This window comes from Ctenopharyngodon idella, chromosome 9 (genome assembly GCF_019924925.1).
Source record: "Ctenopharyngodon idella isolate HZGC_01 chromosome 9, HZGC01, whole genome shotgun sequence".
Lineage (NCBI taxonomy): Eukaryota > Metazoa > Chordata > Actinopteri > Cypriniformes > Xenocyprididae > Ctenopharyngodon > Ctenopharyngodon idella.
The window spans coordinates 4,490,949-4,517,160 of NC_067228.1; the positions used below are offsets into that span (position 1 = coordinate 4,490,949).

At 36.4% G+C, this 26,212-nt stretch overlaps 1 protein-coding gene and 1 long non-coding RNA gene across 2 annotated transcripts in view; one reads left to right on the forward strand and one right to left on the reverse strand.

Moving 5' to 3' along the window:
• Window positions 1-26,212, forward strand: part of LOC127518482 (uncharacterized) — a 241,839-nt gene that overhangs the window by 201,537 nt on the left and 14,090 nt on the right. The gene's annotated exons all lie outside the window — the stretch shown is intronic.
• On the reverse strand, window positions 1,183-25,920 carry abcb11a (ATP-binding cassette, sub-family B (MDR/TAP), member 11a). The gene is given in 30 exon segments (XM_051905145.1): window positions 1,183-1,879; window positions 1,988-2,134; window positions 4,525-4,731; window positions 5,042-5,239; window positions 6,970-7,126; window positions 8,105-8,346; window positions 8,685-8,888; window positions 9,169-9,330; window positions 9,425-9,529; window positions 10,279-10,443; window positions 10,537-10,657; window positions 10,749-10,830; window positions 11,286-11,487; window positions 12,580-12,750; window positions 12,964-13,167; window positions 13,344-13,469; window positions 13,571-13,681; window positions 13,785-13,898; window positions 15,300-15,474; window positions 16,573-16,625; window positions 16,627-16,698; window positions 16,798-16,969; window positions 17,190-17,323; window positions 17,558-17,642; window positions 19,727-19,968; window positions 20,039-20,093; window positions 20,277-20,289; window positions 20,437-20,515; window positions 22,490-22,645; window positions 25,703-25,920. Coding segments are annotated over 28 exon segments (3,981 nt in total). The 5' UTR covers window positions 20,498-20,515; window positions 22,490-22,645; window positions 25,703-25,920; the 3' UTR covers window positions 1,183-1,678.

Genomic DNA, 26,212 nt, shown 5'->3' on the forward strand with positions numbered 1-26,212 from the left:
TGCTCCGGTCTCACAGGGTGTTCCTCAAGGTTCGGTTCTGGGTCCACTTCTGTTTATCATTTATATTTCTCCACTTGGTGACATCATACGCATGCATGGACTTCAGTTTCATTGCTATGCTGATGACATTCAAATCTACCTTACCACCAGCTCTGATAGGCCATCCCTGCCTGACTCACTTACTGCATGTATCAGGGATATCAAGCATTGGATGTCCTTGAATTTTCTTAAACTAAATAATAACAAAACTGAAATACTGATGATTGGCTCTGCTACCTCAGTCAAAAGGATGGACCTGTCTTTTGAAATTGATGGGGTTGACGGGGGTCTTATTTGACTCATCTCTATCTTTTGCCTCTCATATTTCTTCTGTCGTTAAAAACTCTTTTGTTCCATCTTCGTAATATTGCACGTCTTCTCTCACTCTAAGTGATGCTGAAATCTTAATTCATGCATTAATCACATCACGTCTGGATCATTGCAATGCTCTATTTCTTGGTCTGCCTAAAAAACTCATAGCAAGGTTACAGTATGTCCAAAACTCAGCAGCAAGAGTTCTCACCTCTACCAGGCGTTCTGCTCACATTACTCCTCTACTGCATGATCTTCACTGGCTACCTGTGGCATCACGTATTCACTTTAAGATATTACTTCTAACATTTAAGGCATTAAATGGTCTTGCGCCTCCATATCTGTCTGACCTACTCCACTCCTACTCTCCTGCCCGGTCCCTCAGATCATCTGAGCTTTGTCTTTTGTCCATTCCTCGTTTTCGGCTGTCCACTGTAGGTGGTAGGTCATTTAGTGTTAATGCTCCTAAATTATGGAATTCGCTACCCCTTACACTTCGTAATATATCATCTTTGCCTACCTTCAAGACTCAGCTAAAAACATATCTTTTCAATATGTATTTTGGATGATGTGGCTATATGTGGCCTTATGTGTTTGTTTTTTGTGTATGTGGATGTGCAAATGTATTGTATAGCACTATGTGAAGCGACCTTGAGCTATGGAAAGGTGCTATATAAATAAAACTTCTTCTTCTTCTATACAATGCTGTTGTCGAATGAGCACAATTACTTAAAGGTAAATACACATTGAAGTTACCTGAACCGTCTAAATAGCCTACTACCCAAAATAAATGGATAGGTCTGAATGTTTAAATTCACACAGTCTCACATATGGTTTCATAAAGGTCGTTTTAATATGTGCACATCATTGGACAAAGCATCTGCAAAGTGACAGACACAAAAAAAATACATCACATATGACACTACAGAAACAATGACTGAGCATAAACATATCAGTGATTAAGAACATGTTATCGGTCCACTACTATTGACACTATAGTTCAAGGACACCATATCTTCAGCTGACTGATATAGTAATGTCTAAAATATGCAGAAACTTTACAACCGTTTGCATAAATCAATTTTGCATTTTCATTCAGTTTCTGGAAATACCAGGCTGACTAACCACACCTGAACCATCTAACTATAATTTAAAAAAAATGAAGTTCAAGGATATTGTCATGACAATAAAAATACATTCTCAATAAATACATATCAATAAACACCTCAACAATTGCAGTCTGTTTGAGCGGCCGGATCAACATTGGCTCAAGTAATGGCATGAGTTTGAGGCAGGACTAAATGTCTTGTCCAAACACTATATTGTTTTAACTAATAGGGGCTCCTGTGGTGACAAGTTTGTAGTATGCTGCTTTCTTGGCCATGAGCTCCTCGTGGGTCCCTTTCTCAATGACCACGCCCTGTGACATCACAGCAATGATGTCAGCAGTCTGAATGGTGGAAAGCCTGTGGGCTATGACGATACACGTGCGTCCCTGCCGCGCTACATCCAGCGCTGCCTGAACAGTCTGCAGATTGAAAATCCAATGCATTAAAAAGCATTCAAAAATACTGACAATATTGTGAGAGTGTGTAAAAAAGAGTAAGTTTGCATTCACACGTTGATATTGTTTTACCTTCTCGCTCTCAGTATCGAGTGCAGAGGTGGCTTCATCCAGCAGCAGAATTTTAGGGTTTCTGACGATGGCTCGTGCGATCGCTATGCGCTGTTTCTGTCCGCGGGACAGCTGAGAGCCTTGAGCACCGACCTGAGTTTCATATTTCTGAAAAACACAAAAGGGTTAAGCAATGATTTCTACAGTTCAGCTGTGCTTAACCCTCTGGAGCTGTTCACGTGTCAGTCAAAAATGATCAATTTTTATATATTTTAGTTCGTTTAGTTTAATATTTTGTATATTTAGGGGATTTTACACTCTAAAAAAATGCTGGGTTGAAAATGGACAAACCCAACAATTGGGTTGTTTTAACCCAGCAGTTGGGTTAAATGTTTGCCCAATGTGCTGGGTAGTTTTATTTAACTCAACTATTGAGTAACAATTACTGTATTGCTTGCTTAAAATAAACCCAAAATATGTTAGAAATTAATATTTATTAATATGTTTAATAAATGAACATTCAAGTTTAATGAATAATAATTTAACAATAAACATTTATTAAATGTATTATTAATAAATGTTCACCTTTTGATTATTATTGTTGCCTCTAGTAATTGTGTGTCTGATTTTTAATTTTAATTTCCAACATATTTTGGGTTCATTTTAAGCCAGACATATAGTAATTTGTAAACAATAGTTGAGTTAAATAAAACTACCCAGCACATTTGGCAAACATTTAACCCAACTGCTGGGTTAAAACAATCCAATCACTGGGTTTGTCCATTTTTAACCCAACTTGGGTTGTTTTTAACCCAGCATTTTTTAGAGTGTAGGCACTAATTTATATTTATGCTGTAGTTATAATCCATTTATTCACTTTTTGAGCATAGACCTGAAAATTACATTTCCAACTTAAACTGTCATAAATTTTGAATACTTTAGAGCACAGACTTAATTTTGATCTCTTCAAAGACAACACATGGCAAATTATTGCTGAAGTGAAAAAAGTTACATTATTTTACGTTTATTGTTATGAAAAATGCACAAACACACTATTTTCAATTTTTATATGAAATATATTTTTTTAAAAGCACATTTTACTCAAAAACTGCAAGAAAATCAAAACCATAAATCTAAACAAGTTGTGTCCCAAATTTGAACTTGATATCTCAAAAAAATGAGTGTTCAGTAAGATTTTGTTTGGCCGCAGTACCAAAAGTTTTCACTAGATGAAATTCGTCTCCCATTCATTTCCAAAGCACTCATTTTTGAGGAGCACAAGTGTGACTGTTTTTTTCAGGACCATTTAACCTTTTTGAATCATGTCCATGATTTTTTTTTTTTCTGTTCACATAGCAAGTGCCAAAACCTTTACCAAGTTTTGCACCATTCTGATGAAGTTAAAATGTTACGTTTTTTTTTTTTTTGTTTTTTTTTCGGTCAAAAATGACAGAAGAACACCAGAGGGTTAATCCTGTAATGCCTGACATATGAAATAATAGGCAGAAAAATAACATTTTTTGAAATGGAACAGTTTATTGAACCTTTAGACAAAATGTAAAAACAGTTTGCATATGAGTTTTATGTTTTGTATCATATTTAATACATCAGGTTTTTATGGCTCATGTAGTATGATATTGTGAGAATATGAAGCAAATAGTCGAGTGGGAAAAAATGCCTCAGTTTTATTCAGAGGCGCAAACTGAGAAAAAAATATGCAATTTGACACAAATGCTGTTATGGCCAAAAAGTAAGATTCAGATAGCTTGTAATATAAATCAATGAGACAGTATAACAGACTACTTACTAAATGCAAATAAATGTCACTTCGTAAGATGATATTTAAAAGCTTCATTTTATGATCAAAGCTCTGTAGTTTTTAATGTGGGGGCAAAACATATAATGCAATGCAATACAATGATGTTTGAGAGATGAACAAATAAATATCATATTTGATACTGACATTTTAACACAGTTTATCTAAAAAATGATGTATGGATAATCAAGTAAACCTAAGTTGCTTCACTAAATGTTAATTTTAAATATTACTAACAAAATTATTCTTACATTTACTTTATAAAAATCATTAAGATTTCACGACCTGAAGGTGGATGTTTTTAGAATTACACTAAAAGGCCTTCTAGTAGTGGATTGTATAAGGTTTAGTGGATTCAGCAAAGGTTTAGATCATGTTGGTATTTAGAGGCCTTAGAATATAGTATGCTTTACAGGGTTAAAACCAACAAAACTGACTCTGTTCTTCTTCTTAATGCATGTTCTTTGTCTTATTTTGCTTGTTATTCCAAATTTTTGTTTTCATAATCATTCATCAAAATGTAATTGCTCCATCAATTTCCCATTTATATCAATGGTGCATAACCTCACTGGTTAGTAAAGTATGGCTAACTGACCCTACATTTTTTTCTGGTTGCATACTTCTAAATACATAAAATTACAGACATAAAAGGGGCGAATAACATTTCAACATTTCATATCATTAAACTTGATATTTGTGAATTCAAATCGTCAGTCGTGATGAAAAGGAATGCATAACTTACATCAGGAAGTGTCATCACAAAATCGTGCAGATAAGCCTTCTTAGCAGCCTCTATAATCTCCTCCATGCTCACGGTGTGAGAATTATCGCCGTACTGGATATTCTCTGCGATACTGCAGTCGAACAGCACCGGCTCCTGGGATACAATCCCAATCTGAGACCTCAGGAAGGGAACGCTGATGCTCTCAGATGGACGTCCATCGATCAGCTAGGACGATCAGAGAAAGTCATGGTTTGATTTGGAAAACATTTTTAAGAATCCTGCAATCAAATGAATGTGTCAGGACGGGAAATTGCTTCCTAATTAGAAACTGATTGTGTCACAATCAAGGATTTTACAATTCTTCCTTGTGTATGTGGATGAAATTGTCAAGAGATTTTTAGCAAAATGCCATGATTATTTTAAACTAGATATCTTCTGTTTTACTTCTTACAATTGAATCATTTAAAACCAATAATTCTTGCAATAAGTTTTAAGACTTTTCAGATGAAATGCATTAAATATGCAGTAAATGTACCACTTGTCCTCCATCTGGGTCGTAGAACCGCTGCAGCAGTTGAACGCTGGTGCTCTTGCCGCAGCCGCTGCTGCCCACAAAAGCGAGAGTCTGTCCTGGATGTACTGACACCTCCAGCCCCCTCAAAACCTGGATGTCTGGCCTGCTGGGATACGTGAAACTGCACCCTTTGAATTCCACTTTGCCCTTAAAGTCATCCTGTAACAAGATGGAAGAGAACATTACATTTAAAAGGCAATAAAGAGGAGTCATCAACATTATTTTTCTTGTCCCATCCTATAAAGACTGACCATTTTAAAGAATATCTGCTAAAAGCAAATACTGGCAACTTTTACACTAGCATGTACTGTAAATGATCTCAAAGAGAATAGACATGCACTAAAAGCCACAAAACTCTGATTTTAATTTGATGGTGTCTGTAAGCAAATCTTTTGGGGAGTAACATGCATAAAATTGCATATCACTGCAACAGGTAACTGGGGGGTAACTGCAATAGTCCACTATATGGAGAAAAATCCTGGAAAGTTTTCCTCAAAAACCTTAATTTCTTTTCGACTGAAGAAAGAAAGACAAACACCTTGGATGACATGGGGGTGGGTAAATTATCAGGAAATTTTATTTCTGAAGTGAACTAATCCTTTAAAGTCCCTTAATGTACTAAAACAGTGATATTAAAAGATTAAATTCGGTATAAACCTTATTGAAGATGCATACTAACACAGGTGAGCGGATGAGCCTAGAATATGAATACAACACGCTAAAAGCGTTTCCTTTATAAAATGGTTTTCTTTGGAAAAACGCTTAACGTGAAACTGCACGTTGTGTATATATTTTGGGTTCATTTGCCTGTGTGTACATAGCATGCATCATCAATAAGGTGTATATTGAATTTGGTTTTTTAATATCACTGTCTTACTACATTAGTACACAAACCTGGTACAAATGACTGGTGGTCAATGGAGGAAGCCGTGTTTTGCACTCCAGGTGGGCATTCCTATAAGGGTGTTACATCATGTGAAAACTATGAATAGGCCATGCTAACTAGCCAAACCTTCACTCAAAAAAATGATGCATTGGATTTACTTAATTTATGTCAACAGGTTCCACATAATTTTGTTATGTTGCATTTATTTAACATTATTTATTTCAGTTAACTTAAATTTATTACATAAGGTTAACTCAATGCCATTTAGTTGAATCAGGTTAACATTCTTAATTTTGTCCAAAACCATTAAGTTTAATTATCCTAAAATTAATATCAAACAGAAATTAAAACAAGTAATCCAGTTTAATTGATTAGTTTATTTAGTGGATGCATTCAAGAACAGTTTTCACAAAATCTTTACTCTGTAAAGACTCTTATTGTTAGGTGTCAGCCAGAAAATGATCTTATTCCATCTATGGCATGCCCAAAATAGTTGTTTTTATTATTAAAACAATTTTAATTGTTGTTAGCAGGTCGTCAACCCAAGCACATGTTCTACACTTCACCACAATGGTAACCCCAAAACTATTAACATAACAGAAACTTTTAAATACCAACATAATAGAACAGTAAACATTAAAAAGTCTCTCCATTTTCTCATGTTGCTAAAAACTGCTTAAAATAACACTTTATTTCAACATTTACTCTCCCAAAAGTGAAAAGTGAAAGTCCTGTTTGATTGAGTCCTGGTTGAGTTTACTTGATTGAAACATGTTATTTTAATATGAAAACATCAAGTTAAGTCAAAAAAGTAATCGTTTCAAGTCAATTTAACATGAAGCAATTAAATTTGAAGCGGAAAACTAATAAAATGGTGTTGAATCAAAATAAGTTGTTTAAATAAAGTGAACAGCATCAAAAAATCATTTTTTTGAGTGTTGAAAAGTTGGGTTTAGATGTCTTTAGAGGGCAAATGGTTGAAGTTAGCAGAACACATACTCACCCAACTCTGTCCTTCTGTTTTGCTCAGGCTAGTTTTGGGAACCCTATCCAGCAGTTTGAAAAGTTGGGCAGCAGCAATCTTAGCCTTGGCATAGTCTGGTGTAAAAGATGAAGCTCTGCCGAGTGCGGTCGCGCTGGTCACGAGAGCTGAAATGACTCTGAGCAACAAACACACACAGCATCTTTTAATGACGCCAACAACTTGATCTACTGGTGCATTTCAAACATTTCATGTAATTCCCTTCAATGATAAAATCCACACTGATGTTAAGTTTTATATATGCAGTAATACAGACATTTGTTTACATATGTATCTTACTTTAACCACAATCTTTGCTTTTATAAAAAAAAATTATATAATTATTATTTTTCAGTATTATACCACAGATGCATTCATTTCCAATTCAATATCTGCTTTAAAGCACCATCCTACATTGCAATCTTGACATTCCAAAGTTACAAGCCAATCAGCATTTTCATTGGCCACAATTTTGACAGATACTATGGGGAAAAACTGCCATATAGATATTTTTAATATTGTCTTATAATTTGGCAGCAGGTATATTAGGCTGCTGTCACTTTAAGACCTATTTTGTGTGTATTAAGTGCAATAAGCAGCGAAAAATAACTCAATTTAGTACTGAGAGGTGGCTTTATGTGCGCACACTTTGGGAGTGTGCACAAAATCTGCGAGAATGAATAAAATTATGCACAATACGCGCAATCCCACGCTGAAATTCAAGACCTGTAACACCGACAATATCCTTCCGGAGCAAATGAAACTAGTGAGTGAGGGGAGGCGGGTTTGTTTGTCAACTCGCTGTCAGAGAGATGAGAGAGAGAGAAAGCCCAGCTGATATCGCATATCTATTCTGCAGAAAATGAGCGTTGGAACAGTTTCAGATATTTCAGTTATCGACATGTTTTTGACAACACTACATTGCACTTAAGTTTATTATATCAGATGCCTTTTTAAAAGACTACAATTGAAAAATATATATAATATATAACCAAAGTGGCTAGTAAGAGTGACTGCGTTACACGCCACTGCTGATATCCACCCGCATTTGGTGGGTGTTAATGTCAAGCCCTGAATGCAATGTATAAAAGTTACAGATAAATGACTCTGCACTAACCTGAACACCATCATGTATGGAAGTCCCTCGTTACTGACCAGATAGCCGCCGTATCTAAAAGAGGCAGCGAAGGCCATGAAAATGACACACTGGGCAAATGCGAAACAGATCCCGTAAACATGAGCTTTTTTCTTTGCCCCTTTATATGGTGTTTCTAGTTGCTTTTCATATTGAGACACAAAGTGTTTCTCTTTGGCCAAGCCGGCGATGGTCCTGATGTTGCTCAGAGCTTCACTGGACACCTGTATAAATACAGTACAATTTACAATGATATGCATACTAAAAAAAAAAAAAAATAAAAAAAAAAAGTACACATAACATAGTAAGATTTCTTGCTTCATTTTGAATTGAATCCGATGAAATTAATGAGTTGAGCCAAGAACAACTCTGATTTATTGAGTCATGAGATTGTTTCAAAGCAATAAGTTGTGACTCTGATGCTGACTGTTATGAGGATTCATTAAAAAGAACCAGTGATTCATTTGTAATCTGACTACACTGTTATTTGCTGCCTCAGCGAAAGCATGAATTTTGCATTAGAATGAGTGAATCAGACCTTATTTAACATGATTTTTTTTACCTGTCCAGCAGCCTCCAATGCATTTTTGTCCTCATTAGCAAATCCTGTCAACATTTTAGCCTGAAAAACTCCAGAGAGGCCAATGAGAGGGAGGAAGCAGGTGACCACTAGACTCAGTTTCCAGCTGAAGTAATACGCAATAATGAAAGAAGCGCCAATGTTGGTCAGTGAGTTCACAATCATGCCGATCTGTGAACCTGTAGCCTTTTGTGAAGAGCACATTAAACACCATCAAACACACACTGAACCATATAAATGATGTAAATCTTAAAACGGGCATATCATTAATTTTTATTTAAACATGTAATTTATCCCCCTAAAGTCCACTAAAAATATAAAAAGTTTTTCAGTTTTTGCTGATGCTCCTTTAAGAAGCATCACTTTGCATATGAAACGAGCGCTTTTTCAAGCTTTGCAATATTCCAGTTGAGCAAATTTGTGTCTACATTTTTGTCATTTTTTTGGGGTATCTTTTGGCACTCACCCCCTGCACCATGGAGGCATCGGAGGCTAGTCTGGTAGTCAGAGCACCAGGACTATTTATGGGGTCATCGAACCAGCCAATCTCTTGCCTCAACATTGCCTGAAAGCCGACCTTCCTCAGCCGACGAGTCAACAGCTCTCCTGATTTAGCAAATGAGTAGCCCTGCAATAAACATTGTAATATCACAATACACATTACTCATGGGAAAGGATCAATTGTAGATATACAAAACCGCACCAAATAAATGTGGAAATACCTGCAAGAACTGTGAAAAGAAGCTCAGGAGTCCTATGATGACAAACAAAATACAAATCCCGTTTATCTGCCTCCTCTGTTCGTCTAGGTCTTGAATGGAGAATGTCTGAAAAGCAGCAATGATACTGTTAAACATTCCTGCGTTTAATAAAAAGATTATACTTCTTAAAGATTAAGGGTGTGTGTTAATCTTGTCTAAGAGAAAATATTTTTAAATCTGTACAATTTATGCTAGATTTTTACATTTTCTGTAGAAAATGTTCAGTATATATATATATATATATATATATATTTATATATATATTTATTTTTTTATTTTTTTTGAGGAACACTATGCAATTACACTAGAGGAATACTAATGCAATTGATGTCTAATAAAGTTTGGTTTAAAGCACTTAATTAATGACATTTTCCCATTTTCCGTGACCTAATCTAAAGTAAGAACTATTTACAGTTAATAAGTTGTAAACAAAGCATATCTATTTATCTAACTCTTTACATATGAGCTAATTAAACAATAATAATTTGGTTAATTACAGTGACAATGAAGCACTCACTATTTGTATATCGCCTATTAATATATTAACAATGTAGAGACTACAATATATTAACTAAGAATTAACTATAAACTAATAGTTTGCAAATGATTTGTACTTTATTACTGTATACTTATTATGAAGTGTTACTAATGTTTTTGAAAGAAGTCTCTTCTGCTCACCAAGGCTGCATTTATTTGATCAACAATACAGTAATATCATGAAAAAGTATTAGAATTTAAAACAATTGTTTTCTATTTGAATGTATTTTAAAGTGTAATCTATTCCTGTGATGCAAAGCTGAATTTTTAGCACTCACCCCAAGGATTTCACTGAATAAAAGAGCATAGATGGGGTTGACCGATCCATTGATGGCAGCACCTAAAGAGCCCAGCAGCATATACGGCCACTCAGGACGGTTATACTTCAGGATTCGTGCCACAGGAGCCGGTTCAATGACCTCTTCAGCATCACCTTTGCCTTTCTGCAAGACAAGATAGAGAACTTTAGATAAATATAGAAAGACAGGGCATTATTGCATGGGTGATACTATATTCAACTGTATTCAGTTCCAGACCTTGTTGTTTGTTTCAATTTCCTCCATCTCGTAACGGTCAAAGTGGAATGCGAATTTTCCAGAAATGGCATCTGGAATTTTGTTTGACATCTGAGAATGAGATCGCTGTCTCAAAGACCGCCTATAGGAAAGGCATTTTAGTTAAAAAGATAACATTTTGGACACTCCTCTCAAGATAATATTAAAATATTGAATTCATAACCTTCACGTACCTTAAGCTGCTCTGATAGCTTCCTCTGCTGAAGCTTCGTACTTTCTCAAGTCCATCCTCCTCCGTAATGATCATCTCAGCAGCTGTGTGATTCAATATTGTGTCACAGATCATTAAAACATTTCAATACTGTCATTCACGCTCATGTCATTCAAAACCTAGTATCTTCATCCAGATATTTTCCATACATTCCATATTTTTCATCCAAATGCGCTTCCATCATAGTTTATGCATGTGTCTTCTTATAATTCTTAATGATCCACCTCAGTTCATTCATACAGTTTTTTATGCACATGTTGGCTTTACCATCCAGGGTTTTTTTTTTTTGAGTTATCCCAAAATTCGCATAAAAATACATGGATGGATAGCTTATGATGTATGAAATTCATTGGTGAAATGTTGCAAAATGTCTCCTTTCGTGTTTCACAGAAAAATACCAACATACAGGTTTGCAACAACATGAATGAAAGCATTTTTGGGTGAACAATTCAAGCAATCTGAATTCTTGGATATGACTCCCAAAACTCCCTGTACTCACTGTTCTCTGGTTTATCACTGTCTGTATCCTTTCCTTGACTCTGGAGTGTGACGAGGGTGAAGTACACTCCCTTTCTGTCCAGTAACTGGCTGTGCGTTCCTCTCTCTACAGCGTGTCCATGCTCAAAGCCCACGATCACATCGGCATTGTGGATTGTGGACAGACGGTGTGAGATGCTGATAGTTGTTCTTCCCTGTCGAGCCTGAAAATGTCATTGAATGAGTGTGTGTAACAACAAAGAAAATGGAAATATATATAGGTGTGGTTGATATGTTGTTCTGGGTGGTTGCTAAGGTGTTGCTGGGCACTTAAGGTGTTCTAAGGGGTTGCTAGGGTGTTGCTGGGCACTTAAGGTGTTCTAAGGGGTTGCTAGGGTGTTGCTGGGCACTTTAGGTGTTCTAAGTGATTTGCTGGGTGGTTACTAGGGAGTTGCTGAGCACTTGTTAATGTGATCTAAGTGGTTGCTAGGGTGTTGCTTGGGGCTTAAGGTGTTCTAATTGGTTGTTGGGGTGTTGCTGGGAACTTAAGGTGTTCTAAGTGGTTTGTTGGGTGGTTGCTAGGGTATTGCTGGGCGCTTATTAAGGTGCTCTAAGTGGCTTCTAGGTTGTGCTTGGTGCTTAAGGTGTTCTAATTGGTTGCTGGGCACTTAAGGTGTTTTAAGTGATTTCTAGGGTATTTCTTGGTGTTTAAAGTGTTCTAAATGGCTGCTGGGGTGTTGCTGGGCACTTTAGGTGTTCTAATTGATTGTTGGGGTGTTGCTGGGTGCTTAAGATGTTCTAAGTGATTTGCTGGGTGGTTGCTAGGGAGTTGATGGGCACTTGTCAATGTGTTCTAAGCAGTTGCTAGGTTGTTGCTTGGTGCTTAAGGTGTTAGGGTGTTTCTGGGAGCTAATTGGTATGCTGGGTGGTTGCTAGGGTGTTGCTGAGCAATTGTTAAGATATTCTAAGTGGTTTGCAGAGTGGTTGCTAGAGAGTTGCTGAGCGCTTAGTAAGGTGTTCCAAGTGGTTGCTAGGGTATTGCTTGGTGCTTAAGGTGTTCTAATTGGTTGTTGGGGTGTTGCTGGGAGCTTAAGGTTTTCTAAGTGGTTGCTACGGAGTTGCTGGGCACTTGTTAATGTGTTCTAAGTGGTTTTTAGGGTGTTGCTGATGATTGTCAGCTATGGGAAAACAATTAATCCGCTCAGTTAGAAGAGATATACTTTAGCAAGTCTGGATAGGATGAGTTTTTGGTGGATGTAGCTTGAAAAAGGTAGAAGTTAAATTTTGTCTCAGTTTAAGGATGTTGTAAAACTCACCTTGTCCAAGGCCTCCTGTACGATAGCCTCACTCTCATTATCCAGCGCTGATGTGGCCATGTCTAATAGGAGGATTCTGGGATTCCTTACCAACGCTCGAGCGATGGCGATCCTCTGTTTCTGCCCTCCGCTCATTTGTCCACCACCCTCGCCGACCAGTGTGTCAAATTTCTGCACAAAACGGCACAGATTGTCATAAAACTTTAGTTTGATTATGCAAAGCTAATATATAAAAATCCTTTTTAATTGAGAACATCTTTATTTTAAAAAGGGAAACAAACTCTAGAAAAAAAAACTTTTGTTGTCATCATGCACTTCCACTGTTACTCTGTATATTTTATCAGTAAGGTAATGCATGTGCTGATCTTGTACAGTAATTGGCACCTGAGGAAGATCCATGATGAAGTTGTAAGCATTGGCCTGTTTGGCGGCTTCTATAATCTCTTCCATGGTGACTCCACGTCGGCCATATCGGATGTTCTCAGCGATCGTAGTGGCGAACAGAACAGGCTCCTGTTCCACTATTCCAATAAGGGAGCGCAACCACTGGATATTCAGGCTTCTGATGTCATGACCATCCAGGGTGACCTAAAAATGACAACAATAAATGCTGATACAAAACCAGATTTTCAAAACTAGATCAGATATTCTTTTATTTATTCATTGGAAATTCTTTAAGGAGTTTGAACCAGTGTTATTATTGTTAACTAAAACTATTAAAAAATGTCAGTAATTGAAATAAAGCTGAAATTTAACTACTGTACCATTCCTTCTTTTGGATCATAGAACCTCTGGATGAGTTGGATCGTTGTGCTCTTTCCCGATCCACTGGGTCCAACAAATGCAGTTGTCTCGCCAGCTTTGACCACAACATTCAAATTATCTAATATCTGAACACAAGACACAGTCAGTCAATACTGGATAGAATTTAACTGTTTAATTTAAATATTATGGTAGATTAAATTATATGCATGCTAAAAACATAACCCACTTTTACTTCAGGACGGGAGGGATAGTTGAAGTGAACGCTGTGGAATTCAATGTCACCTTTAACTTTGTCTAACGTATGACCTTCTTCTGAGAAGCAATCGATTTCTGGTTCCTGCACGGGAACAGGATGTGACAGTGATTAATCTTTCTCTGAAGCTGAAAGAATGAAATTCATTGATTTTGTGAGAAGAACTGTGAGTGTGTGTTATTCTCACTCTGTCAATAGTGTCAAATATACTCTTAGCTGCAGCGCGACCAGAGGCAAATGCCTCAAGACATGGAGAGGCCTGGCCCAGATTCATGGCACCCATGAGAACACCAAAAAACACCTGTGGAGAATAAAAAAAGTTTAATCATTAAATCATTCATTTACTGACTATCATTTTCTGTATCTTATTTCATTTAAAATCTTTATTTTATTATTTTTACCTTTATTTATGATTATTTTAAATCACTTTTATACGTAAAGCACTTTGAATTACCATTGTGTATGAAACATGCTATATAAATAAACTTTCCTTGCCTGAATCAACTGGAAAACTTTTAGGGACTTTTAGGTTTATACAACACTGTTTTCAACTAAATATGTAAAACTTTTTATGCGTTTTGGCTGTTCATTTACATGATAACGCATTTTGGGGGGCCAAGAGATTGCAAGATTCAAAGTGCAAGTTTTTGAAAACAATACCATTATCGTCTCTGTATAAACTACAAAAATGCAAATTAGTGAAAAACATTGATGTCATGCATAAGTGTATTATGTGTTCAGTCTACAGGCGCGTAGTGTTTCTTTACAAAGTCACATCGCCAACTACTGGCCTGGCATGAATACAGTGTTTTTAGTAGTTTTCGCGGATCTGTGTAAACGGAGATCATTTTGACAATGTTGTTGTCTGTATGCAAAAAAAACAAAAGAAAAACTTTTCTGTTTTTGTGCACTGTTATCATGTGAATGTACCATCAGTTTGCATCAACTAGTTTTCCTGTGTTCTGTTCCTCACTTAAAAAAAAATGAACTTTCACTGTTGTTAGTTTCACTCAAACCACCCTTGTTCACATTACTTAAAAAATTCATGTAACTACATGAACGTAATTTAACTGCGTTGTTTCTACTAAAAAATGAGTATTGTCAGCTTTACTTAGTAAGTGTTTGTTCAGTCAACTTAACATTGCTGAGTGAAACGCACAAATTAATGTTGATATAACTAACTGGGCAGTGGATCCGTAGTTCCCAGTATGCTTTGCAAGGGACTGCATTAGGAGAGTAAATTTAGGAATTAAAGTGTAATCTTGTGTATATTTAAGCCCTGAGTTTTGTTCAATTCATTGTCCTTTCTTGTCTTTGAGTGTAAGCCAAAAGTGTGAACGTTTTTCCTATCTTATGGATTCTCTTTGTTTCGTTTATTAATAAAGTTTAATCAGTTGATATTAAGATCCACCTCTCTGCTCCTCCATTAACTTCATCTGCCTTGCCAAACGTGACACCCATGTCATTCCAAAACTGTTTTATTTTTTCTGTTTAACACAAAAAAATTACTTTCCATACGACGGTTCATATTGACCACGTTTGTCAAGATCCACATAAGACAAAAAAAAAAAAATAGTAGTCCATATGACTTGTGCACTATATTCCAACTCTTCTGAAGTCATATGATACTGTAGCTTTGTGTGAGGTAAAGACTAAAATTTATTTTTCCTCAGAATTTCTCCTTTTGTGTTTGAAGTCATACCTGAACGAGACCGCCGGGTGTAAGCTCCTTGGTTTCAATGACCAGTTTTGAGCCGTACCAGAAAGCTAGAGCGTAACACAGGAATATGATGCACCAGAGGTAGCCCTGAAACACACCGATGATCGCTCCCTTCTTAATACCCCACGCCTGGGCCTCGATGAGGTTCTTGTCATACCTGTGGAAAAAATTCACTTTACAGAGGCGATTTTTTTATGGAAAAGCACCCATAAAAGTGTCCAGACTTCATTCATAATCAATTGTGTACAAATTGACTAAACAATAATTCATCTTAGATTGATGTGCAAAAAAAAAAAAAAGCATTTAATTGTATAGCTCAAATTGGAAGAAATTAACTGATAACACTTTACACTAAGGTCCCGTTAGTTATTAACATTAACACATTGTTAGCTCATGTAGCTGACTAATGTTAATGAACTGAACCAATATTGTAAAGTGTTACCAATTAACTTAAAGGGTTAGTTCAACCAAAAATGCAAATTCTGTCATTATTACTCACTCCAGTCATTCCAAACTCATAAGACTTTTGTTCATCTTCATCAACGCACGGAAGCTCAAGCATGTTTGCTTGACGTGCAAGAACCAGGTTCATTCTCGTGTTACGCAGCACGTTTGAGCTCCCACAAGAATCAATGAGGTTTGTTTCCTTGCATCAAGCAGGTTCGGTTGAGCTTTTGTTTATGTTCGCTGATGAATTCAGTCTGTTTATCATATAAAGTGATCGTGTCTCTTCAGAAAACTTGGACTAAACCGTTCAATTCATATGGATTAGTTTTACAATCTCTTTATGAACTTTTTAAACCGTCAAAGTGGTAGTTGCGTAGATTGTCAATGGAGGGACAGAAATCTCGTTAAAAATTCTTCATTTATGTTCTGAAGATGAACGAAAGGGTTTGGAACGTCATGAGGGTGAGTAAATGATGACAGAATTTTCATTTTTGGTTGAACTAACCCTTTAAGGTTCATGAAATTGAAACTGACCCAGTTTTCTTTTCTTAATGCAGATTCCTTGTCTTATGCATGACTCATTTCAGTAAAAAAAACGTCTTCATATTGTTTTATTGAAAAGTAATGCCTTTGAAACGACATCCTTTTAAATGACGTCACCATCACTTTACTATTTCAACCCCTTCCTTCCAACCATAATCCACACAGTTCCAGACTGATGAAAGTTCATTGTTTTCGGATTGAATATCCTGTTTCACTTATCCAGAAGTGAAGAGGGTTGCATTAACAGAGAGCGGCCATGCAGTACCTCTCTGCCTCTTTGTGCTCTCCTCCAAAGGCGGCCACCGTTCTGATGGAGGCAAAGGACTTCATCAGCCACCGCTCCGGCTTTAGCATAGGCCTTCAATTCACGACCCGTCAGCGTCGCCACAGCCTTCACATCAATAAAACACATTTAGATTACATTACATTTTCATTGAATTCTAAAAGTGGTTCATCTCTTTCATATTAAACCGTTTGTGGTGATACCAACCATTGCCATAAGTCCTGCAGCCAGTCCTATGAGAGGACTCACTGCTATCACCACCAGTGTCAGCTTCCATCCGCCAATGAATCCCACCATGAAACCAAATATGAATGTTGAGATCCTCTCGATGAAGATGGACACCTGGTCTGCTATAGCGTTGTTGATTTTGTTAATGTCACTACATAAAAAAAGAAAGAAGTCACAAACATGCTAAAAGAAACTAGATTTTATTACTTCATTTACTTCATAAAACCAGTTTATCATCCACAGAAAACTCTCATCACTCTTCAAGATGCAAGTTTTGAGGCATCTTGTAAAGTTTAATATTTAACACTATGACAGATTCATGGACATAGTTAACAATAGTGTAAGATAGCACAGAAAGACTTGAATATTACTCAGATATTCTCGTATTCAGCTCCCCGACGGAGGTGCAGTCGAACCAGCCGATCTCCATGCGCATTATCTTCCTGAAGTACATTTTCCGGATGCGCTGGATCTGTCTGGCGGCAGCAGAAACCCAGAGAGAGATCTGAAATCAGAGTGAATGCTCATGAATACCATGAATTCACAAACGAGATGTCTTCTTGAGGTACTGACATGATAGTATTTCTGTCTCCTGCAGAACTACTTAGATCAATGGATGAAGATGTGTATATTAGAACCCCCGAATGCATCTCTTATACTAGATAGACGTTAATATTGGATCAGTTCCTTGAAGTGCTTTCATCTGGATGGCTGCGTACAGTAAAAACTTTTCTTGTACCTGAAAGTAACTCAGGATAAGGACTCCAGCTCCAATTCCAACATAGTAAAATGCAAACTTGGTCATCTCAGCCTCAATATCCACACTGTAGAAAGGGACAGAGCAAGAGCCTATATTACTGTATAAAGTAATTATATACAGTACTGTGCAAAAGTCTTAGGCCACTATTAGATGTTCTTTCAGCAATGATATAATGACCATATATAATTATTTCTCAGTCTCTTTATTAGAATATAACCAGAAAATATAGTAAATTTGTATGCAGTATTAAAAAACAGGGGGGAAAAAAGAAAAGAACAGCTTTTATATAGGCTAAAGTGGCAAGTATTTAGTGACCTCCCCTCAAATTTGAGCAATAGCAGGAACTCTTAAACCTAAATGGAACGGAAAAGGACTGGAAGGCCAAGAAAATGTTCAAAATCTGATGAGAAGTTTCTTCTTTGAGAAAATGGAAGTCCAGGAGACATGTGACAGGAGATCACACTAAATACTGATTTTTTGCTTAAAAAAAATAATTTTGTTCCGATTTTTTTTTTTTACATATTTCCTGTATTTTCTGTTTGTATCATAATAAAGAGACTGAAAAATAAATACGGATGGTCATTAAAACATTGCTAAAACAACAAAGCTGGCGGTGGCCTAAGACTTTTGCACAGTACTGTATATTAATAGTAAAATCTATTTATATAAAAAATATAAAATATAATAAATATTGATATAATCAAAATATAACAAAATATATATAAATATAACATAAAAAAACAGATGAAACAGATGGTAGTAATCTCATTTGTGTTTCTCATTTCAGAAGAGATCTCAAATTCAAATTCAGTCTTAATGAATATTTCTCATCAGGTTTTCCAGAACCAAAGGAGACAAGATATACACGTTTATTTTAAAATTCCAATCATTTTCGTTGTCAACAATGGTCTCAATCGTGTCAAATATTTCTCGTAAGGAATTTCAGAAAAAAGGTAACACTTTATTTCAATAGTCCACTTTAGACATTCTGCTAACTACAACCCCCGGCAAAAATTAAGGAATCACCACACTTAGAGATTTTTTACTTTATAGCACATAAATAAACAGATCAGAACATTAGTCAGTAGTTAAAAGGGAGTGCTTGCACCTTAATGGGTTGTTTGACTTGGTTAATTGAAATGAAATATGGCCCCAAGAAGAGAGTTCGCAGTTGAAACAATGGAAAGAATTATAAAACTCCTTCAACAAGGAATTTCAATACGGAGTATGGCCAAAGACGTTGGTTGTTCCCAGTCAGCTGTGTCTAAAATTTGGTGCAAGTATAAACTAAATGGGAAGGTTAAGACATACGGGCAGACCAAGGAAAACTTTTCTTCAGGAAAGCCATATCAACTCAAAGACATGGCCAGCAAACAGTCCAGATCTCAATCCAATTGAAAATTTATGGTGGGAATTATAAACACTGGTCCATGACAAGGCTCCACCCTGCAAAGCTGATCTGTCAAACGCTATTTGAGAAAGTTGAAACCAGCTTGATGGGGAATATTGTTTTTCATTAATGAAGTCCATACCTCAAAGAATTTAGGCTGTCAAAAGCCAGAGGAGGAGCAACAATTGTTTTTTTTGTTGATACTTTTTTCCTCTACTTGCTCTGGAAAAAGACATGCCATTAATAAAAAAAAATGTAAGTGGATTTGTTTGAGGTATGTTTCCTGAAGCCAGAATGTTAAGCTATTGAACAAAATCTTTTTTGTGCCATATCTGTGATTTGTTTGTTTGCTATAAAGTAAAAAATCTGGGTGAACATCCTCTAAGTGTGGTGATTCCATAATTTTTGCCAGGGGTTGTATAAGTAACTTTGCAACTACATGTCAACTACAGTATTAGTACTATCGGCTTCATATCTGCTAACACTTCATTTTGATGGTCCACCAACAGACATTCTCTTATAAGTAACTTTGCAAGTACGTCAACTTATTCTACTAACCTGAACTACTCTAATGAGAGTTAATTGACATGTACTTGCAAAGTTACTATAGTTAGTAGAATGTCTAAAGTTGACTATCGAAATAAAGTGTAACAAAAAAAGCACCCTAGGCTCTTGCACTTGCACAGAACAATAACATTTGAATGGGGTCGCTGAGGTTGTCGTATGCCTCAAACTGTGTCTTGAACATCCTCACTCACCCACAGTACGTGGTGGTGTTGTCCGGCCGCTCGACCACAGACCCGTTCAGCCAGGTAATGGTGTTATTGACGCAGGTTTTGTTCGGGTTGGTCAGTTCCTGAACCTCAAGCTCATAGTCCACAAAGGTGTTGGTCATCATGCCATACACCAGCAGCATGAGAGGGGACGCGGCGCCGTGGACCAGAGAGCACACGCTTCCCACCACCATCATCAGAGCTTCCTTCCATGTGGCAAAGCGGAACTGGACAGAGATCAGTGATGTGAGAGAAAAATCAAGAATCTGAACAGCAGAATCATTTCGAGACACTTACCAGCTGAAAGAATCCAACGGTCAGAGCTTTCTCTTTTGTTTTGTCGCTGCCTTTCCTTCAGACACAGAAATAATTTAGATGCTTTAATTGATTTTCAAGCCTTTTTGGTTTTCTAATTTTAGCCTTTTCCCTCCTTTTCTACTTAATTTTATCAACACATTCAACAACAAAAGCGCTAATCCCATCAATAAAATATTAAATGTTTATCTGAAATACTCAGAAATACTGAAATACTCACTTGAGGTCAGCATCTGTTTTGTAAGAAAGTGTGATAGAAAATTAGTTGCGCTGAGTAAAACATCAAAAACTAATTTGTTTTTACTTAATTATTATGTACATATAATTGCAGATATTGTGCAATTAAAAAATAGACATATGCAGCACGCAGCAGCTCTTACCTTCATCAGCTTTGTGTGATGTGTTTTTTTCTGGAGAGTTTTTACTTTTATTTTTCTTCATTCTTCAGTTTGGCTGTATCTGTAATATGGTTTTACAGAGGAATAACTATTTTTAACTTCTCAACAGCATCAAATAACATCTCATTATGACAAAACAAAACAAAACATTTAGTCTTATCTGTACATTTTACAGGAGAACTGAAGAGGTAGTAACACTGAAATCTTTTTTTTTCTCTATTCATCAGTCCTGAGTGTTGAACTACAGAGACAATAACCTTTTACCTGCTATTATTAACCTGGTACTTCATACTGATTATATAACAGAGCTAGTTAAGAATCCTGAACTTTTCTTTTCAACTGATTATGTCCAATGAATTACTACAGAATAATTAAAAAACATTATTAAAAAAAAAAAATGGTAACACTTTAGTATAGGGAACACATATAAATTATTAACTATGACTTTTCCCTCAATAAACTCCTAATTTACTGCTTATTAATATTTAGTAAGGTAGTTGTTAAGTTTAGGTATTGGGTAGGATTAAGAATGTAGAATAAGGTCATGCAGAATAAGGCATTAATATGTGCTTAATAAGTACTGATAAATAGCCAATATTCTATTAATATGCATGCTAATAATCAACTAGTTAAAAGACCCTAAAATAAAGTGTTACCAAAAAAATACATTCATGAATAACAAATAAAAATACAAAAAAGAGACAACTGTTTACATCCACACTTAGAAGAAAAGGCTCTATACAGAACCTTAAAGGGCTCTGTCAGGCGAACCTTTTAGGGTTTATTTTCTGTATTAGATTTAATTAATTTTGATTTAATCCATTTTTAATTTTAATTGTACAATTAAACATGCTAGAAAAAATTAAATAACCCATTAAACAGTATTAAGCAATCATATTATATATGATTCTCCTTATATAGAACCTTTTTGGCATAAAGGGTTCTTTAAAGAGGACCTATTATGCCCCTTTTACAAGGTAATAATATAATATAAGTCTCTGGTGTCCCCAGAATGTGTCTGTGAAGTTTCAGCTCAAAATACCCCACAGATCATTTATTATAGCTTGTCAAATTTGCCCCTATTTGGGTGTGAGCAAAAACACGCCGTTTTTGTGTGTGTCCCTTTAAATGCAAATGAGCTGCTGCTCCCGGCCCCCTTTCCAGAAGAGGGCGGAGCTTTAACAGCTCACGCTTCAGTTGCTCAACAACAACAAAGCTGGAGAATCTCACGCAGCCAAAATGAGGATTGTCAGTAACGGTGTTCAGCCTTACATTGTTCAAACCGGAGTCGACACTGATGGAGAGACTCAGGAAGAAGTTACAACTTTTAGAATGAAACTGGACGTTTCTGAATGGTTAAATTTATGTAGTTGTTGTGGAGTTGATTCAACTCATTGACTAGCATGTGCCGTCATGTTAATCTTTTGTGCAAATCCAGCATTGAATTGACCCTTGTTTGTGAAGCAGTCCGGCGTAAAATGACGGCATGGCAAAAACACTACTACAACAACTCTTCCTCTTCTCTAAAGCAGCACAACATGGCCTCACCCCCTTTGTTGTCACTTTGAGTGTCGTAACTTTGCAGATGCTGTTTATGTTCAAACAACAACATTACATTAAAAAAGTGAAATCATAATCAGCCACGCCTTTAAAATTGAGTTCTATATAAAACACCATATATTTTCTAAGAGTGGTTAGATTAAAAAGCAATGTAATGTCAATAGCAGCTCATATCATTTTGTTTTGCAAGAATTTGATAAGAAAAAAATTTTGTATTATCAAATTTGAGATTTCAAACTTGGTGTCTGAGCACAGTATAAGACAGCGCCGAGATCTCTCCTGAGACTCTCTTTGTCTTGAGAGAAAACAAATCTGAAACACAGTCGACTGAAGCAAAAGTCTCTGTGTAATCTCACTGCAAACTACTTTGTGTTCTTTTCTATTTCCAAATGAACTCTGCTCAATCAAATCATTAAATGTGATAACTGTTATAGTCTTTTTTGTAATAGAGAAAGTGAGAAGGACTGGTTCATACCTGTTGTGCTGAGCTGCTCTCAGTGGCGATTCTCTCATGTCAGAGGGGCTCTTCTATCAGTGCAGTCAGTCCACACCTCCAACACTATCTTCCCCTTTATTAGACTGATAAGACATTACCTGACAAGGTCAAGTTGTGCACAGTCTGTTCTGTTCTCTACTCCAAACAGAGATTTGAGATGGCCATTATGAGTTTGGGGAGGGAAATAATGTTAAAAGTGTTAATGAGTTGCCAATGTGAAATTTTTTCTGATGTTGGTCACATTTATTAATCACTGATCAAATCACATTGATTGAGGTTTACTGCTGATTATTAACGTCATCTCATAGACATCAGTAATAAATCGGGTTGAATGACCGTTGGGTTGTTGGTTTATTAAGACAAGGTTGGGCTAACAATATTGGGTATGATGATAAAAACAATATATATTTTTGTTCGCTAAGGTCTATAATGTGAACATTTGATTCCAGTATCATCATCATCATAATAATAATAATAATAATCAGTCATGGTTATTTTGAATAATGTTCCCCATTATGTACTATTGCATTCAGACAAAATTAATAAATAAAAGATGATAGTTTAATAACCTAGCGGTCATTCATCCCTTTTGGTGACATGTCAATAACAAATAAATGATCAATAACTGATTACAAATCTCATATTTATCCCCACTATCTGAATCCAGAGCAGTAGAGATTATAAAGACAGACGTATTGACTTTAAAACATCTCAGCATTTATCATGTATTCCTCATGGATATATAATAAACAAAATGTTAAGATCGAGTTTGGGCAAAACTGAAAATATGAAAGACGATATAAGTTAAGTGGTAATATTATACAGTTCAACATAATATGTTTTAGAATTTTGTAGTCTATACAGTATTTAATGCAAATACACTAAGTAACTAATTAAATTACAAAAAAAAAAAAATTATTTTATAAAATTTACTTTTTCAAGGGAAAAGTAATTAATTAATTAGTAATGAATTACACCCAGCACTATATATACTGTATATATCAGGCAAATAACAGGCATAACATTATGACCACCTTTCCTAATATTGTGTTGGTCCCCCTTTTGCTGCCAAAACAGCCCTGACCCGTCGAGGCATGGACTCCTCTAGACCCCTCAAGGTGTGCTGTGGTATCTGGCACTAAGATGTTAGCAGCAGATCCTTTAAGTCCTGTAAGTTGGATCGGACTTGTTTGTTCAGCACATCCTACAGATGCTCGATTGGATTGAGATCTGGGGAATTTGGAGGCCAAGTCAACACCTCAAACTTGTTGTTGTGCTCCTCAAACCATTCCTGAACCATTTCTGCTTTGTGGCAGGGCACATTATCCTGCTGAAAGAGGCCACAGCCACCAGTTTCACCGTTTCCATGAAAGGGTGTCCATGGTCTGCAACAATGCTTAGGTAGGTGGTACATGTCAAAGTAACATCCACATGGATGGCAGGACCCAAGGTTTCCCAGCAGAACATTGCCCAAAGCATCACACTTCCTCCGCCGGCTTGCCTTCTTCCCATAGTGCATCCTGGTGCCATGTGTTCCCCAGGTAAGCAACGCACACGCACCCGGCCATCCACGTGATGTAAAAGAAAACGTGATTCATCAGACCAGGCCACCTTCTTCCATTGCTCCGTGGTCCAGTTCTGATGCTCACGTGCCCACTGTTGGCTCTTTCGGCGGTGGACAGGGGTCAGCATGGGCACCCTGACTGGTCTGCGGCTATGCAGCTCCATACGCAACAAACTGCGATGCACTGTGTATTCTGACACCTTTCTATCAGAACCAGCATTAACTTCTTGAGCAATTTGAGCTACAGTAGCTCGTCTGTTGGATCGGACCATACGGGCCAGCCTTCGCTCCTCACGTGCATCACCACGGTTCACCACTGTTCCTTCCTTGGTGCACTGTTGATAGATACTGACCACTGCACACCGGGAACACCCCACAAGAGCTGCAGTTTTGGAGATGTTCTGACCCAGTCGTCTAGCCATCACAATTTGGCCCTTGTCAAACTCGCTCAAATCCTTACGCTTGCCCATTTTTCCTGCTTCTAACACATCAACTTTGAGGACAAAATGTCCACTTGCTGCCTAATATATCCCACCCACTAACAGGTGCCGTGATGAAGAGATAATCAGTGTTTTTCACTTCATCTGTCAGTGCTCATAATGTTATCCCCGGTCGGTATATATATTAGGCTACTGTTTTGACACTTTGGGAGCCTTTAGGGCAAATTTATGATGCTAATATGGTGTACGTCTTACATCAATCCTTATTGAAACAGTAAATAAAAACCTCTGAAAGTAAAATATATCATAAGGATGATAACCTACCCAACCAATTGTCTTAACATTGACATCTGGTGGCCAATGAATCACACAACATGCTTCATAACAACTAAAAATCAAAACCAGCATTTTTCAAGCCCTGATATTATGTTACACAAATAAATATGGCATGAATGCATTTGTGATCTAATTAAAGCCTTACAAATGGATTGAAAACGCATAAAACAGGCTTTATATATTTGGAAACAGATACCGGGCGGTCTATGTCTCTTTACAAAACTCTTTAGAAAATTAGAAATGTTATGGACTCAAATACTGTTGTGACAAAAATGTACATAAACAATTAATTAAATGATGTTAAAAGAGAAAAAACACTCTCTCAGGTTCCATCTTGTGGTAAAAAAGTGTGTAAAATTAGGTCAGGTGACCGGACGGTGAATAACTAGTGTATTTTTTGACCTGTGATAAATCACTTATCACTTATTAATCAGTTTTATAGTTAAAGTGATAAAAGCTGGTGTCGTTTGCGATATTCTGCCATAAAGTTGAATCTTGCAACTCTCCATCTTCATTGTCATTTGTACATCACGTATCAAGATATATAAATAATAATGGCTTTAAAAAGCATTCTCAATTCAACCCAGTCCCCGCATTAAAATGTATGAGGTTAACAATATGTAAATACTGTACTATATATTATATGACAGGTTTAACAGTAAATGCAAGACTTAGTTTTATATATCAGCTCAGTCTCTTTATCCACCAATGGGTCTTTGGCCTGAAAAGGGTTAAATTAATAGTCTTGATATTTGGTATACTTTCAGACAAGAGATTTACCTGTTCATACACAGAACTGAATCCATGTTTTTGGGCTGTCAGTCCTGTATGAATGTAGCCAATGCGTCTCACCTGCTTCTCTGTCTTGCTTTTCTGAGCAATCTTGAAACTTCTTGTGAAGCGGCACTTCTCTTGTTGTCTCTTCAGGACGAACTGCTTAAGTCGCTTCGTTTGAATAACAGCCTCTGCTAAATGAATAATTTGAATGTGCCTCAAATAGGAAGTGTGCAGCAGCCCTGGAGCTTTTTAACTGCAGCATTAACAATAACACAAGTGATTCCTGCTCACTGTAGATACAGTTTCAAAGAAGTCCGAGGTTGTTTCCTGCGTTTAGGAATGTACTGTTTACACGTTCCCAAACACAGGAAACTACTTCTTTAGAAACTGATCTCAGGACTTGTGCTGTTATTAACTAAAACTATTAAAAAATCATTGTAGTTAACTGACATGAAGTTAAAATAAAATACAATATAAATATTAGATGCAAAAACTTTATTATTAAATTATTTTCATGATTTATCACAACATTTTTTCTTTTGTCAAATCAACTTAGATAATTAATGTGGTTCAGATAACATATTT